The sequence below is a fragment of the Wasmannia auropunctata genome, unplaced genomic scaffold (assembly GCF_000956235.1).
Source record: "Wasmannia auropunctata unplaced genomic scaffold, wasmannia.A_1.0 LD336088.1, whole genome shotgun sequence".
Lineage (NCBI taxonomy): Eukaryota > Metazoa > Arthropoda > Insecta > Hymenoptera > Formicidae > Wasmannia > Wasmannia auropunctata.
The window spans coordinates 970,383-988,460 of NW_012026802.1; the positions used below are offsets into that span (position 1 = coordinate 970,383).

The window sequence follows — 18,078 nt, forward strand, 5'->3', positions numbered from 1 at the left end:
AATCGTGTATAAGTAAATGAAAAAAGAAAAAGAGTATCAGTAATTCACAATAATAAAAAATATTAACATAGATATATAATTTAGAACAATTAGGTGGATGTGCAAACGAAGAAAGATATTTTCTGTTTATTTACTGATTATTTGATTTGTAAATAATTATTTTTTATATGATTACCTAAAACATCTTCTGGACCGCGTTCGCCAAGTAGCGCGATCGGTAGCAAATGTGGTAACGTTGTATTAGGCGCCTGCGGATTGGTACACTCGTTCATAGCCCGTAGAGTAGGTCTTAATTTCGCTTCGAAGCTAAAAGCTTCGTCCGTGTGTTTTTGTCGTAACAAGTGCCATGTATTGGCTAGTCTCTGAATTTGCGGCAAGCATAGGCCGAGCATAACGCCACAGAAGCCATAAAGATTGCCGAGCGCGGTTTTAGTGTCAATTGCCACTTTGATCCATTTGCTGATGGTAGCCGCTCTTTCTGCGATATTGATAATCGTTATTAAGAAACAATAAGAAAGAAACAATAAAAATTAAGTAATCTTTCTTTCGAGACTTGCGTAAATTTATATATTTTTGTCTCTGACGTTTATAAATATCCATCAAAGTCGAAAATAAATAAAAATCTAATTAATAAAACTTTTAAAACTAATTAATAAAATCTAAAAAAAAATTCTAATTAATAAAACTTACCTATAGCCGTGGCGCCAGCTAGCACAGTGACTGCTACCAACAGTTTCAAGCATTCGGATCTTTCGATCAGGTCCATTCTAGCTTGTCTACCATGAGGAAGAGTCGCCAGCTCGATGCCGCTTAATCCGCTTCTGTTCCCTGGTCCTGGTTGAAGTGCTACTTCGAGATCGAGCCTCGTGAGATGAGAGGCGAGCACTCTTGGCGCCGAGTCCAATAACATTCCTGAGACTCCTCTCAGGGCCGTCGGGTCCAGAGGTCTGTGTTCGCCGGTTGGTAATAGCAATGTCGTAAAACCCTCGATATCGAGCACCGTGGTAATTTCTAGAGATGGTGCAGCTACCACCAACTGTTCTTCTGCCGATAATTCATATTCGCTGTTGTTGTTGCCATTTATACCGTCGTTGCTGGTGTTATAATGGCTTCGTATGACCACGCCCTTGATCGGCGCCGAAGAGGAGGGATTGCTGGCGCCGCCAGAATTATTGGTCTCAAACTCACTGTCTCCTGATCCATTTCCACTATCACTGCCGGAGGCTTGATAGCTTTGATGATGATGATGGTGGTGATGATGATGGTGATGGTGATGATGCTGATGATTCGGCACGTAGGGCACTCTAGGAGGCTTAGGTGGCGCCGTGTTTATGGTATTTTGAAGATTCAGACTCGGTGGCTGTTGCTGTTGCTGCAACGCTGGATCTGATATCACCCGGGTGATCTTCTGACGACCCAGCGACAAAGAACAAGAAGGTGGTTGGTTCTGAATTGGTGGTATTCGTGGTAGAGTACTAGACTGAATAGGTAATTGCAGTCCCGTTTGTTGATTGCTGTCCCGAGCGATGTGTTGGTCTGGAACGTGATGCTGAGCGGTTAGAGAGTGGCTGCGTTGTTGTTTTCTAGGTAGACGAGGTGGTGAACCGGTTGACAGAGAGGTGGAGGAAGGGCTAGAGCAGTGTTGATTACTCGTAGGTCCTGGAACGCATGTCAATGGCACTGATCTGGGCTTCGGAGTGATAATTCGGGCCCCGCTGGCTTGGCTAATCGGTCGACCACTGCCAACGTAGAAGGTTATCAGATCGGCGACCGTATCGAAGGCCTCGTCTTCGAACTGATATTGCGCCCTTTCATAAACCGTGTCAGGCTGAATTACGACCTACCAAGAAAAATTATATAATTTTTAAATCTTTACAAGATTAAATTGATTTTAAAATTTAAATATTTTAATTTTAAACTTTAAATATTGAATAAATTATATGTTCATTTATTAATAGAAAATTGTATTAGAAGAGGAAAATTTCTGACGTATTTTATCAATATACAATCTATTTAACAATGAATATGAGTGGTGATAGAAATTAATTTATTTTTATGTACAAAAAAGTATATTTTGCTTTATAAGCTAAAATAGTTCTTATACGTTTCGGATTTTTAAAACGAACTTCTTCTGATTTGATCATGGCAACTTACTCGATTGATGACAAAATGTAACGGTTGACCCTTCCATCGTACGGTCAGAACGTAGTTGCCGGGTTGGGAGGCGCAATCACGCACCAAAAAATCTCCGTCGTTTGGTACTTCCGCCTCCGCACCTTTTCGACCACCACGCAACGTGCTGCCATGGTACCAGGCGTGTGATCGTAGATCTCGAGGATCAAGAAGCCGCAATTCTCTTTCCAAGAGTTTGCGAGTAGTCTCCTCAGGTGGCTCCTTTGAAATCGATAAAAGTACGGTTTTAATATTATCTGGATTTCGCTTCTATAATTAAATTTCGAAGAATTTATGTTTGTTACATATTTCATGTTAAACATATTAAGAAAGGAATTGAGACGTCAAAGATATGCAGTCTGAATTAAACCGAATAAAAAAGGCTCAATTAACATTGATCAAAAGCTTGACTTTATCAATGAAATTCTCTTTAACATCATCTATAAATGATGAATCATTATTATCATGAACGATTTGAATATATCATGTTGGCACATTCTTGTATTGTTGATTAATTATCTCGGAATGAGAGAGAAGAGACAGCATATAGTATATCGCGCGAACGTTCCGCGTAAGACAATTGTGGTAATCAATGTTAGAAAGAGACTGCGGTCCAGCGAAGATTGGCTTAACAAGAGCAGCCTTGAGCTCCCCGTCACATTGCCGACGATCGTCTGCGACTCGTCACAAACGCGTCAAGTAGCACGGCTATCACGCAACCCATCATTGCTCGTACTTGAGTGTATCGTTCTATTTAATTGCTTCCTATAAATCGCGCGACAAGAAGCTGGCGTTGCCGCTTCAATATACTTAAACCTATAATTATGTGTTTGATCGATTACGCGAATATGTGTGAGAGACGCGACGTAGCATACAAAACATTCCGGATTATAGTACAGCATGTATTTTTTGTAATTTTTTTATCAATTCAACGTTTTTATGTACAAAAATATCGGGAACCGGTTTTTCAATTATAAACAATCGAAAATAGTGAGATTTTCAGAAACTTTAAGCTTCAAAGAAAAATGAAGGAATAAAACTTCATTTCTCATTTAATTTCAACATTTCTTTCAACCTTATAAGATGCATGTAAAAGAGAGATTTCAAAATTAATTGAAAATTTATGTAATTCGCAAATGATAATGTTAACATTTTCGCTAAAGATATGAATCGATGAATCCCGGATTTCAGAGAATCAGTGAACGATAGATATTCTATACGATATTCGAATTAATTAAATCTAGCCAAATCGGTCCTCGTATGAATATTTATCCCCATATAATTATACGAATACGGATCTTAGCAAATTTAATTATAATCCATTATCAATTTCTTGTCGAGCAGTGGACAAACCTTAATTTTCAACGTTAAAGTTCATATACGATCGAATACTCACCATCAGCGGAGACAGGTTGTTGCTGTTTTCGGGTGTTTTCGTCGGGGGTGACTCCCGCTCACTTGGAGGATATACGCGGCGATTCACCCTCGCGTCGCTGTCTTCTTCCGGCGTCCTGCGATCAGAACGAGATCTTCAGTCGTTCACATTTCTGCGCTTGGTCCGACCTCCGGCGAGGTTCTCTCTCATAAATCCCTTCGTCCAGAAGGAGAGCTCCGTGCAGCTCTTCGAACGGGCGGATAGAGTTTGACCGCGACTCTCGAGTTCAGTGAATGCGTTCGCGCGCGCGCGCGTACGTACGCACGCACCCCCCTGACCAGCGATTCGAGCAGGATCGTATTTTCACAGGGTACCGCGGGGGTACCATCGAGTGGTATTAATAGACCGCGGGGAAAAGAGCCGAGAGATAGGAGAGACAGAGGAAAGGATTGGTTGCGCGTGCCAAGGAAAATATTTTCTTCCCGTCGACTTCTTTGTCCGTCCGTACACGCGCTGCCGGCGATTAACCCGTGAGTTAAATCCGACGGAGCCTGGTCTCGCGCGATGAGCGGCCACGCTGTTGCGGACGTAATGAGCGTGTAGAAAGTAACGATGTTGCTCGTTGATGTAGTAGAGTAGCTCAACATACACAGCCTGTTAACTTCATTAAATCGTCATCGTTTGTTGAACGATTTGAACGCGCAATTATTTGGTCCCCGCGAGTAGAATATAATATTTCATAGTAATATTTCATATAGTAATCATTCGGTTTTATATATATTTTTTCATGTGCTCCTTTATTTAATTCGCACATAAAGATAAATAAAAAGAAGTTAAGGTCACATTTTACATTCGTCCGATGACGACGACCGCGATTACTGTGCACCTTTGATTACACCCCGATGGTACACTACTGCGATGTTATCGCCCTCATTCGTTTCCACCCGCTTCAACTCTACACCCGCCCCTTCGTCTCGTCCGTCAAAGCGAGTTGCTTTGACAGACGACGGATATCGAAGTACACGCGTGTCGACGATGGATGCCTTCTCACGTTACTATCTTCTCGTATCGTAGGGCCTAACGCAAGACAGCACAAAAGTGCATTGCCTTTATCGCTTCCAACCGGGTTATTCCGTCGATACGCGGGGGTTATTGATCTCCTCGGACAAGGGGCTGCGTACACGGAGGGGGTCGACGGCCAAGGTGCGCTTGCGTCATCCGGAAACGTTCGATAAGAGGCGTCACCGAGACGTACTGGGCCAAAGTTGTATTCACTCGTATGAGGAATGACTTTAAATGACTTTAAAAGTGTGATTTCTTACTAGGGCTATTTTTATTCCAAATTTTTCCGCTACAATTGAGAATTGGTGTCCAATCTTCGCGATAATATAATTTTATATTGTATAAATGAAACAAATTATAAATAAGACTAATATATAATCTCATAATTAACATAATTTAACATAAAATAAACGTAACTATAATAAGAGAAACAAAGAAATGATGTTTTACGTAAGTTGCGAAAATTGGTTCGAAGAAGAGCGGCTGCAAAATCATTTATCTCCCTGCGGGCTACAATGTCAGCGCCACAGAGTTGCATGTAAATGAAATATTCGCGAGGATTGCTGCCACGCTGCTGCTGACCGCCGCGCGTGCATCTGCATTGGGATTTATTTCTCGAAAGCCACCCGAGAGAAATCTACACATCTGTCTCGCGAACAATATCGTTTTAAGTTTTTACACGGAAACGTGGGGGTTGCACTCCTGTACGGATTGCCAGGATTAATCGCGAGAGAACGTTTTGAGAATGATTGATAGGTTTCTTTGATCCGTCAATCATAGCGTAACGCTTGGAGTGACGCGCGCATTTTTCTCTCCAACGAGTCACGATGATACTCGAGGAGTCGAGACGCATTTCTCGATGACAGGTGGCTCGGTTATATAGTTTCCCGGTTTTATTTTCCTGTTACGGAATTCCCGCATTTGTGTTAGCCGATCGTATATACGGGAACGGGGTGCGTCATTCTGAAGGTAGAGATCGGAGAGAAACCGGTTCGAGAGTCGTCGGGTCCATTATATTCCTGTACTGGTATCTCGATGTACCCTCAAAGGAGGCTAATTCATAAAAGCTATAACTTTGGGCCCTCGACTTTAGCAAAAAAAAACCCGTGTCCCTCGCACGGTTATCCCTAATCCCTTATTCACCTTCATTTATTCTTCATTTCTCGTTCCCGCGGCTTTCGTCTCGCATGCTAACCACGTTTTTAATTCCTTAATCCTTTTATACGACCCACCAAACAGATAAAAAAAAGTAGGCAAAATTTAATAATCCAGAACGTAATTATATGAGCTTTAAAAAAATTAAAATTGGCCATAATTTTTCGGTGTTGGTCACGTCATCCCTTTGATATGTCTGCTATTTTAGATGCTTTCAAAATACCTGAGTCGTACACATATATAATAATGAAATGTTTTACACAAACCTCGAGTTATCTTCGACAAGATCCTCAGGTGACGGCGGAGTCACAATCAAGCACGGTTCCTTCTGAAGGATCACTTCCGGCTGCAGGTGTATCGTGTGTCTCTTCTGCCGAAGATCCTTACACGAATCCGACGAAGCGAGGCCATTCCGTTTGCGCCGTCGGCTGTTGGTACCTAGGTTCTGCAGAGTACCCATAGATGGGAATCGAAAGCTCCATGCTATACCTGAATGTACCGCAAAGAAATTTACGCGTAAAAGTGTTATCGTCCCTCTCGAATTCAATCGACAGACGTATACAACGTAGATGTAGGTGTGAAAAAGTGTGATAAAATTTAGAACTGTCGTAAATTCGAGTGAGTAATAAAACGCGATTCAATCGGACACCAATGGCGCCGATAAATACGCTCTCGACACGCTGATTAGTATCATTAGGAGAAAGCAGTATCAAAGCGATTTAGAACGAGGTGCATATTTGCTCGCGTGTTAATATATATATATATATATATTCTTCAATTTCTCTTATATTAATTAGTATGTCATTTCATTTTGTTACGATCTTCGTCTCGAGATTGATATATTTTGATTTGCGATCGCTGTGTACACAATCTGATATATACAAATCGCGTTCAATGTATAATTTTACGGTAGATAAAACGTTCCGCGGCTGACATTTACATTCGCGCACTGCTATAAATCTTTACTTGGCTGGCGTGACACGTGAAAATGAAGATTACATGTGTTCCGGCGTGCACTCACGTATACTCGCGCCGTCTTCTAGTTTTACGGATTCCATTTCTGGCGATGTCGTGTTCACATTCGCGTTGTACGATTTCGCACGACGGATGGAAGATGATCGCAATTTCATTGAGCTCGTCCGAGCTGCATTATGCGTGCGCACGTAAACTGCTCGCGTCGAACTTGAATGCACTGCGAGTAGTGGCCGGTCTCTCTCGATGCAGCGGCTTGTACACGTTTGAAAAAGCGGAGTAGAGGAATGCAGGTTTGTAAAGTCGTTCGCCTCTCTCTTTCTCCCGTACCCGTTATCCACTTCTCTACCTCTTTCTCACCTTTGCACACGCTGCGTCTACCTGCTTGTTCCGCTCTTTTTGTCTATATATACCTATAGATATATAGTATATATATCTCGTTCTTTCTGCGTATCTCTTGCTCGTATCCCTCGCGAACATAATACCTGACGATGATGATAACGTCCCTGTTTACCGGGGATATCTATGCGATGTTTAAAGAGGCGCCAAAGTGAGGGACAGTTCTAGGCACAATTTTCGTCACCACGAAGTTATTCTCGATTTTTGTTATGGAATTATTATAATAATTGTGACCTTAAAATCGAATGAATTTCGGACTTAATTTTGTAACAAGCTATAGTTTTTAACGCAACAATGCTATACGAAAGAACTAAAAATAAATTAAAAATAGGAATAATGGACAGAATTCATCAGTCGCAAATATAGATATACAGAAAAGATTGTTTCATAATTTAATAAAAAAAAATAAAAATATATAATTTTGCAGACTGTACTACACGTCATCATACACGGTAGCGCAGACGGTTGTAGAGATAAACCAAGTTAAATATTTTACCGCTTGATGCAGAACCCGCTTGATAAGCGGATTCACAATCTGTTCGTCTCTTTACCTCTCACATTTGAATTACTTAGAAATTATTCCACTGAGAGAAACAGATGTTCGTTCTTTTGGAAAATAAAGTTTTGTGATAATAAAGTTTATTTTTCTTAAAACAACTAAATAGACTTTTCAGAATATTATAACAAAATATTTAATAAATCTTTACAAATTTTTTGATTTGCTATTTTTCTTAAAAAAGATATTGAATGTATATTTAAGTTTTTATGTTATAAAAAAATTTTTTCGAAAATAGACCGATACATAAATCTGTTCGTTTAATTTTAACTAGATTATGGTTTAATAGATTGATGACTAATGGTGAAAATATTTATTAAAAACCAGAAAATGGTAGGAAAATAATATTTCTGTTAAAAAGTCGACTTTAAATAAAAAACGCCATCATGAGAATGTGAGTATACCGTACGTATATTTTTAAACGTCAACGTTTACTTTCATCAAACAGTACCTTTACGTGAATGTAACCTGTGCCCAGAAGGTCCCCGTTTCCTTCGTCATGTAATTACGCACGTGTACCGCGCAAGCGGAATTTCAATCGAGTCGCGTTCATACGTAGAGAAAGACAACCGAAACGAGCTGTTTATCGAGACTTTCAACGCTGCGGGAAACGCGACGTTCTTCTCATGCAGGTTTTCAAAATAATGATAGCGATAGAATTGCGATTTATGTAACGGCGTGTAAATTACACGTCGCGTTCGTTCGGACAGAGCGAAAAGTTCTACTTTCACCGCGCGGTCTTGCGACATCACTTGCGAATATGATGCGCGATCAGTTGTAGGTTTATCGTATGTGGATTCCAAGTGCGCAAATTATGAAAACAATTCTGCGTTAATTCTTTTTATCGGTCTCCGCTTTTTTTTCTTTTATCCGTTTGAACTGGAAAACATTTATGACACGATCAATCAATCATCCTGATAGACATCAGATTCTATTCGGATTAGTTTCGATTCCGGATGATAGTCGAAACCACTTCAATTCGGAACGTTATACGCACCGCAAACGAGTCGTAGGCGTCATTCGACCATAATAAACGTATCGAAATTTTCATATTCATCTCTCGTTAAACTCTCGTTCGATGATTAATTGAAGTACAGCTGATTAATCGCCCGTAATTCATTTCCGGCTATTGCGAGAACGACGCAATCGCTTACGCGGTAATCAGCCTGACGGTTGGCTTTTATGCGATCACACGTGTCGAATATCAGCGGCGCTGACCGATATTCCTTCTTTCGAGCGCGTCACCGCCTGTCGGATTTACGTAACGTTTACAAGCGCTTTACGAACGTGGTTTTCCGTTTTCCTCGACAATCGTAACGTCATGCGAGGTTCGGGTAACGGGGGGGATTATAAGCTGAGCTCACACGTGTCCCCGCAACGCGATCCGTGCGTGCCGATAAGTGCACACTATCACCTTTCTCTTGCCAGTGACACATGAAACTCGGTAGCACATACAAACGCGACGTATTAATCATTTTCATATTTATCAAATTCATTATACAATATTTAATAATAATTCAGCGATATAGCATTTATATAACATACATAACATTTGGAAGAGTATTGTTGGAATTCGAATAGTCGCTTTCGCTTCGTCTATTTTGTCGTCTTATCGCAAATACGCACCTCGTTGTGCACAAGCGAGAATCTTTGCGGGATATCACGAATTCACCGCCCGTTGATATGTATTTCTTATATCGAAGGGGCGGGGAATTTGAATTCGAACTCGAAGAAATGAACGACGAATACGAAAAATGGGAAACCAGACATGGTACTATGTGACGAGTAGCGTAGGAAAATTCGCACTGACTTTGACTTCTTCGCGACTTCAGTTTGCTGGCGGTCTTTCCCATTTTCCCGCCAGTCGCATGCCAGCGGCTGCCCGTGCGCGCCGCAGGAATTCCCGCCGGTGAATTCAATCGAGGGTGCACTGCGGGAAGCGAAACAATTTGGACGGCGCGGCACTGACACGACACAGTTGCAGCACCCTGCGACGCGGTCTGACCGTAGCATAATGCGATACTGAGCTAACTGAGCGCAAACATACTAGAAAGAAGGGACCAGACCGACCGACCTACCGATACGCGAGTGCTCGCAGGAGGAGGAGAAGGAGCGACAGCGCGAGGAAAGGCGCAGAGTGCGGGGGAGGCTGATAGAACGAGGGAAAGAGAAAGAGAGAGGTAAAGAAAGAGACAGCTAAACGGAGAGAGATATCATGTAACTGGCTTGAAAGAGAGCTAGTTATATGACAGAGAAGGAAGGAAAGACTAAAGCAAATGGCAGAGGCGACAGCCGTTAACAAACGATACTGTCGCCAGACGTAACGTATGATGGCCTTCGACTGATACTCAAGCCTTTACATTCTTGAACGTTCTGGTCGGAGTCGAATAACGCGAAAGTCCAAAAGATATATTCTTTGGTCTTTTTTTAAATATGGAATATTGCAACATTGCATTCCGAATTTGAAATGATTTTTGAACGAGACGCATTAAATGATTTTGCAAAAGGAATTAAATCTATCCACCACATGTATTTATTCTGTAATTATTTGAACTTAAGCGTGTCGCTTTTTGAATCTCGCTATTGTTAAATTTGATTCGATTATAATGCACATTTGCATTCATCTGTTGATATTCCTATCGATATTCCACATTTTTCTGGAAACGTTGTTTAATGCTTGAATACTATGGGAATAATTTGCTCAGAATCTTAAGTGTAGAGATACATAACAAGAGATGTAAAATAAAGATAAGAAAAGAACATTTCTAAAGGACGTTTTCAATAGAAAATTCTCAGTGGACAAAATGAACCTAAAGATTTGCGAGAAAGCGAGAATGAAGAATTCCGATGACTGTAGAGGAAAAGAAGGGGAAAGAGAAAGAGAGACAGATAAAAATACGTGCACAAGTGTCCGTCACGGATGCAAGGCAACGTAATTCTTCCCGAGGAGTCAACTGGCCGTGATGTCATCGGAAACCCGGACTCGTTCCAGCTAAATGCGACTCTTCGCATTAATCCGCGGTTTCCTTTTTTTGCGCCGAGTCAGTAGATTTCGCAAGGAAATGCAATAAGCAAAGAGTTATGGTCTGCGAACCACCTGTTGGACATTTTGGCTCCCGGACATGCGTGTGGATCCCTCGCCGAATTCACATCACTTTACTCGCTGTCACGTTCCTTACTTGTGAAGTTTATAAATAGAGAATGATAGAGTCAATTAAACATAAGGTCGCAGAATGGAAAGATCAACGACGCGCGAATTATCGCGTTTCTTTTGATATCAGAGATTAATATTTTGTTATATTTACTGCGAGCAACGATTGTGTTTAAATTAAAAAAATTAATTTGTTTAAAATGGAAAATATTCTCGAACTCCTGTATTTTGATTGCCGAACGTACACGGTGTCGAGGAATTGCGCATCGACAGGCGATGTGGCTTTCGATGAGTCTTGCGACTCATCGAAATTAATCCCCTGGAAATAACGCAACACAAGACACCGCGTACCGCTTAGGCCTTGTTTTATTAGTGCTGTTTGTTAGAATACATCGAGTTTTACAGTCAATATTTTCTATACAACAATTTCTGCCGTATTACACATGTTTCTCTATACCATACATACACAGAATAGTTATTTTGTATACACACGTCGACTAGATCTTACAATGTCGTTTTTTTTTTATTTAGGCTGCGAAGCACCGATTTAATGCGAGAAACGGTTCCCCAATTCGTGACGTATTCCCCTGAATGAGAAATGCGTTTGCTGAAAAAATTGCACGATCCGCTACAAACAAATTGACATTTTAGTCGACTCTTGCCGCTTCCCCTTTCTTTGCTCATTCTCTCCGACTGTTTCTGGAGATCTGTTTGAAAAATATAGCTAATTGACGGATCTATTCTAACATACGATGTCGATCGTTGACATATTTTCCTGTAGGCTAATGGTATACCGGTTTATCGTAACTGAATTCAATTGTCAGTACGAATTTATAGAGTTTATGGTCCGATACGCAAAGGATGCGCTTCCTCCAACTAGACTCATTTACGATTTACGAGCGATGCCTATCGCGTGGTTGAATATCAGCGATTACATAAACATTTATCTCAGGCTGATTCGCTGTCTGACACTTCGAGATATTTACAGGCAGATGAAATACTGAGAATGAAACAAGGATATAAGTGACACTTATAAATCAACATGCGACTTAGCATTGCCAAATCGTTTATGCTGGAAATTAAATGGGAGATCGATATAATCTATTCGCAAAAGTTCTTGCTAAATAAAAATAAATTCCGAAGTGGTCCGACTAATAGTTTCGTAAATAAAATTTTAAAAAAATTTATTTACACTTTCTCGTAGTTCGTCATTCTTAGTGCTTCAAATTATCGTGCCGCTTCTTCATTTATTATACCTTCAGAATACATGTATAAGATAAACGATAACATGTTAAAATTAAAGGAGTAATTAGCGACTCGATAAAACTACAACGTATTTCGCACGACAATGCGAGTAATTTTGTTCGATAATAAGGCTAATCGGAAGCACCGATCGTAACGCTAACCAGTCACTTCGCCGTCCTTCCTCGCGATCTAATCGATCCGTTAATATTCTCTTTGCGTTCCAGAGATCGCACAGATATTCTTCAGTTATTATTTTCTAATTTGTCTCTGTCTCATACAGACACCACAGACATACAAGAGATACGTATACTATACTACAAACGAGCAGACGCACAATGTGCGAATATGTACGAATGTCCGGTGACGCTCGCGTTTCAATTTCCTAAATGAAGAAATGGCTCATCAGAAAAACATCCGCGTCTGTACTAGAAAAATAATTCACGCAAACATAATTCGCGTAAAAATTTTTGTTCCTAGGACGAGCATATTCTCGTAAAAGTATGTACAACGGATCATACTGACGAGGAAAAAACTAATTCAGGCGTAAATAAAGGGATGATTTATATCAGAAGAGCCGAAATTCACATTTCAGCTGTGAAATGTGCGATTATTTGGCATTAAGAGAAAAGATGACCCGCAAAGCCCGATCATACAAAATCATATAGATTCGAGCAATTAGGATTCAAAGCCATATACGGGGCGAGCAACATCTCAAACAGGATAATGGTATTTATTTTCTGAGACAAAGGAGATAAATAAGAAAAGAAATTCAAGTAGATTGAACAAAAAAGTCAAAGACGACGAGTTAGAATATAATTTAAATAGAGCGGGGTACTGCATTTTGTTAGGGAACATCTTACAAAAAAGAATAAAAATAAAAAATTGAAATTCAATAAAAAATATTAAAAATTAAAAAGAAATGGGATAACATATTATTAATTTTTTAAATACTTTTGTGGGGTCTTTTTAGATATCCCAACATTTCGTAATTTCCTTCACAACTAATTAATTTTTTTTCAAATCAACTGTAAAGAATAAACAATCACAATATGTACAACATTGCTAGATAATAGAACTAAAAATTTAAATACAAGCGATTTATTTATTTATTTTTTTAATCTCGAAAAGATAACGGGATCTCCTTAGAAGACTTCTCATGATTTTACGCTTGAATATCTTAGAGGAAATTGCGGTCGAAGTATAAGTATTTTCGGGGACATTCTGTATAAAAGGAAGTACGGCAATACATCGTGTAGTCTGCTTACAGTTGTCTCCTTTCCGCGCTGCGAGATATAAAAGAAATGATTCTCGTAAAAACAAGTGTAGGCAGGTACTGTATTATGTTTCGCTGGAATTCTTCTCTCTGGTTCGCTGTTTTCACTACCAAAGCCCTCCAAGGGCCCGTGATTAGAACGTCGCCGTGTTGGCGGGTTTCGACGATCTCATCTAAAATACTTTCATGTGTTTCATGAGTTTCGATTTCTTCGAACGTATCTTCACGGAAAATCACTACTCTTAACATCGTTAGTTATTTATATCTACTCTTCTCCCCGATAGAAAACTGGGGGACCTTTGCGCTTCTCGACACTCGTTCCTTTTAGAAGAACTTTACGAAGGATTGGAGTCCTTTTTGCGCGCGAGTACTTATTCATTATTTTCTTTTTACACGCGTAAATAATACGAAAAAGAGTCTTGTTCTATCTGATAATGATCTAAATTTGACGACTAGTCGGCGCATTCGCATAGTACAAGTTAGAATCTTGATATGTACGACGCACTAGTACATAATACCAAAAATACCTTGCAATGAAATTACAAAGTTCAAAATGTATAAGCTCGAAAGATCCATCGCTGCAATGGACAAGTAATTTCACGTTGGAAAACGGCTGATTGGAAATAGGCCGATTGTTACAAATTGTATACGGTTTCGGTTTTCCTGTCATCTTCGATGCAAGTTTAACGTTCACATGAAATAATTCATACTCATTCACAATTGTAAATGTAATTACTGTTATGTTGGACGCAACGAGGATAATGGATTCTCGCAAATACGGATGTATTTTGAATACGTGGATCGGCTTTCAAGGATTTCAAGACGATCTTTGTTGTTCGAATTTTTACGGAAGAGTATGTAAAGCCCGCGTCCCATCCAATAATGTGAATAATGGAATAACACTGATTCTCTGCGCGCATATACGCGGATTTTATTAGATTTTTCATACTCTGGTATGGATTTTCTCTTTCTTCATATAATATGTTAAAGCAAATGCCAGTAGATAAATGAAGCTAAGAATTTAAATATCATTCTATTTCTTCATATTTTAAATTCAAAAGAGAAATATTAATATATTGTAAAAATTAATGAGAAAATCTTGTAATCAATTTGTGTTTCGAATAAATGAGGTTGAAAATGAAAGTTGAATAATCAAAATCAGGCATTTTATCCGTTTCTTCATGTAACTCTGTCACTCTATCGTAAAATTCCAATTGGAACGAGTGCAATGCAATTGACAGTAATAAAGCGCACGTTCAACGATTCTCTACGTTATTTAGTCTTTTAAGCGCCGGTCACGATAAGGATAATCGACTCGCGTCGCAAAGTTGTTGCAAAATGACTTTGCAAATATTGCGCCAGTCAACACGGCTCTTTGCAATGTAGTACGACACATATTACATCGAATGCTGAGAAAATAAGTCTGTAAGAGAAACGAGGATACATTTGAATGTTAGGCCATATTTATACAATTTGAATATACGGAAAATTTTCAGTGTTCTTTAGGTTCTTAAAAGAGTTTATTCAAAAGCGTAAAAAGATGCTGAAAATCTTTTATTGGAGTTACACGTGATATTCAAATTGTTCTAAATTGTTGTATCGTTCAAATGTATCTCTTTCTACCTTACTTTATGTCCGATAAATGGACAACTCCTATACAAAGAAAAATCAAGAATCTGTCTCTTGTATTTCCTCTTCGCATAAGAGCAGCGCAATTATATTCTGGTTGTCTTTAGATGTGCTCTCTCTCTCTCTCTCTCTCCCTCTCCCTCTGCGGTGTGCACAGTTTTAGTAGTCTAATCTCAAAATAATTTATTTCGCACCTTTGTACGCCGAAAACGTATGAGGCCCTTATATTTCATCGCGCGCGTGAGTAGTAGCTTCATTCTTTCTCTTACGTTGAGATATGCGCAGATGCCTCTCTCACCGACATTGCGTATTCTTGTACAGAATATAAATGCGTGAAGCTCCCCCCCCCCCCCGTCGTTCTTTAGGCGCCGATTCCCGTTTTGTGCGTGTGGTAATCAGGTAGACATCTTTTCCCCCGTCGAGGGAAGAAGCGAAACCGGAAGAACGCGGCGGTTTACAGGAGGGCGCAGGCGGTGCCGTGCATCACCTCGGAGATGAACATCGGCGTGCCGGCGCTGAGGCCACCGTCGCTCCCTTCACAGGCGCCCTTCTCTTGCTCGTCCTCGCAGTCGAAATAATGGCTCTGTGACAGAACGCGTTTTTACGATGATGTGATGCAGCTTGCACTGTTCGAAATTTCAAACATAAAATCGCGAGTCGAGTCGAAAAAAAACAAAGTATAAAATTCTTTTATTTCAATCAATCATTGCAATTTCAATTTTTCTCTTTTTGTCAGTTTCGTTTTAAAACAAAAAAAATTTTGATGTTTGTACCTATGTTTTATTATCGGTACAATTCAAATTTTTGAGATTTGAATCTATCTGAAATCTAATCTCGAATATAGCGAGAGGACGTGTTTTTTTACAAACGTACCTGGCAATCCAAACATCTACAGTGATCGCTCATTTTGCAAGTTATGCCCCACTGCTTCGCCATCGCCTTGTAAAACTCTTTGCTCGATTTATGAAGTATCTTCGGTCCCTTGGCTGCTTTCCTGTCCCCACCCCCGGGACCACCACTGCCGTCGTCACCCCCATCACCGGCTTCGGCGACCGCCGTGTTCTTTTCGTTACTGGAAACCTGCTTCTCCTTGTCTCCCTCCTTTGCTTCTCGTAGTGCGATGGCCGATGACTCCATTCGTGTCTAGATTACAACATTTTTGTGATTGAGAACAATTACAAATTAAAATAAGGATAGAGAATATTGAACTTCGGAATGCCGAATTTCATTGTTAAGAAATTACGAAGTGACACTTCGCACGTGGAGTGTTTTGATAACGCGCACAACCTATGGCGAGTGATATCGCTACATTGTGACGCGACTGTTTGATACGTTGCGATGTATGGACAACGTGGCGCGAATTATCACACGACGGATCACAGACAACTACACGGTCCACGTGTGCACCATTAATCCCGCGCGTTGCATTTTCCATCAGCGAGCTGTCGTAGATATCGTCCTCAGAACGATTGGGCTTCGGGCCGCATATTTCGCGTTCCACGATAACCAGCTCTCGGTGTAGAATTAATCGAGTGCCCTGTTACGCGTAATTCTTGGAATTGAATACGCGAGCTGCGCAAACAGTTCTCGGTTGACGCGATTCAGAACGTCGATCATATTTTTGCGTCACCCATACGACACATAATTCATAATTCGAAAATGTATCAATTATGTATGTATCTTCATCCGAGGTATGGCGCACTCACCTCTTCGAGAACGTGCTCGTACGAGGGCGGAGGCGAGCTGGGGATCGCCTGCTCATTTTTAACCGACAAACAATTCTTGTCCGTTTCCACCTGGGGTGCATCCGCAAACTCGTCTGTACCCGACGGCAACGACTGATTAATTTGCCGTTGCTGTTCCTCGGATTCCACGCTGTTGCTGCGACTATCGCCGGAACTGCGCGATTTCAGCATCTTCGAAAAACGGAGCTTGAACGGCGCCAGCTTGACGAATTTCTTCGTTCTCGTGGCCTACGGAAAGGACGGAGATCGTGTTTTCATTTGCGAATCAATCGCGAGATGAGTTTTTATATCGAGAAGCCACTTTGCTAGTAATGGGCGTATCCGAGGATTCGCGCGGATATAAAGTGAAATATTCGTCCTACATTTCGAGCGAGCCAACTTTTGAAATAACAGCTGCGCAATTCTGAGTATTTAATATGAGAATTTAAGTAAAAAATACATTCTTTAGAAAGAAGGAGGTGAAAAATGTATGGACTTTTACGAGGAAAAAAGGATTTAATAATAATTCAAGCAGGGACGTGAGATCCGATAAGAAGCGAAAATTTAAAAACTGGAGATGAATGTGGACCGGATGTAAGACGGACGAAAATAAAAATTTCTTCTTTTTACGTCAAACTTGAAATTTTTTGGTTCGAAATAGGTGACTCGGCTCAGAACGAGAACTTTACTCTATACCCGCGAGATCACGCAACTGCGCCGGATGCATCTGTCGTTGACCTACTGACCGAGTTTGCGGATATTGGCGGTCGACGTACCGCCGCCACTCGACTTGGTGCATTTGCGGCCGACTTTACAGACGCGAAGCTTACCCCGCCCTTAAGCTCCTTCCGGAAAGGAGAGGTCGGTGGAATCGAGGACGAGCCCGAACGATGATTCTGGCACGTTGTGCCGCTTGATATTATCATTTTCGATTCGATGCGGCGCGCGAAAATAATATTTGCCGTCGCCGTTAGGTCTCTGTCTCAAATAAAATATATATATAAGATCAGCTTTCTAAATTATTATTAAAACATTGGTATTAATATGGTTCGCATGCGCACGTTAGCACTTTATCAGTCTATACCCGAGTAGAAATTTGGTCTGGTAGAAATCAGGGCCAAATCAGGTATGCCGTATTTAACGTTCGGCCCTGATTCGGCTATCCAAATCCGGCACTGATAAGGGATGTAACGCGTTTCGAAGATTTGGGCCTGATCATGTATGCCACATCAGTACCAGATATGGCATACATAATCAGGCCCAAATCTTCGAAACGCGTTAGATTTTATTTTATATTTTTTATTTTAAATAAGTCATGTTTTTGGAATCTATTTCATATTTGTTATTTTAAATAAGTTATATCAG

At 40.5% G+C, this 18,078-nt stretch overlaps 3 protein-coding genes across 5 annotated transcripts in view; 1 reads left to right on the forward strand and 2 right to left on the reverse strand.

The window, feature by feature from the left end:
- LOC105448181 (breast cancer anti-estrogen resistance protein 3-like) overlaps positions 1–9,752 on the reverse strand; it is a 10,626-nt gene extending 874 nt beyond the window's left edge. Inside the window, exons 1-6 of one of the 2 annotated variants that reach the window (XM_011686613.1) lie at positions 9,502–9,752; positions 6,031–6,253; positions 3,569–3,683; positions 2,155–2,394; positions 691–1,840; positions 176–478 (exon numbers count right to left, since the gene is read on the reverse strand). In XM_011686613.1, coding sequence (XP_011684915.1) covers positions 176–478; positions 691–1,840; positions 2,155–2,394; positions 3,569–3,683; positions 6,031–6,253; positions 9,502–9,544 — 2,074 coding nt within the window. In that variant the 5' untranslated portion in view covers positions 9,545–9,752. Of the gene's footprint in view, positions 1–175; positions 479–690; positions 1,841–2,154; positions 2,395–3,568; positions 3,684–6,030; positions 6,254–6,785; positions 7,822–9,501 lie in introns of those variants that run through there. The other variant, XM_011686612.1, reaches the window with a different exon arrangement.
- The window catches only part of LOC105448179, a 76,428-nt gene that overhangs the window by 1,865 nt on the left and 56,485 nt on the right, over positions 1–18,078 (forward strand). The window lies entirely within an intron of this gene.
- Positions 11,065–18,078, reverse strand: part of LOC105448180 — a 14,821-nt gene continuing 7,807 nt past the window's right edge. The window contains exons 1-4 of one of the 2 annotated variants that reach the window (XM_011686610.1): positions 17,460–17,545; positions 16,696–16,962; positions 15,863–16,132; positions 11,065–15,572 (exon numbers count right to left, since the gene is read on the reverse strand). In XM_011686610.1, the coding sequence (XP_011684912.1) occupies positions 15,444–15,572; positions 15,863–16,132; positions 16,696–16,905 (609 nt within the window). In that variant the 5' untranslated portion in view covers positions 16,906–16,962; positions 17,460–17,545 and the 3' untranslated portion in view covers positions 11,065–15,443. Of the gene's footprint in view, positions 15,573–15,862; positions 16,133–16,695; positions 16,963–17,459; positions 17,546–18,078 lie in introns of those variants that run through there. The other variant, XM_011686609.1, reaches the window with a different exon arrangement.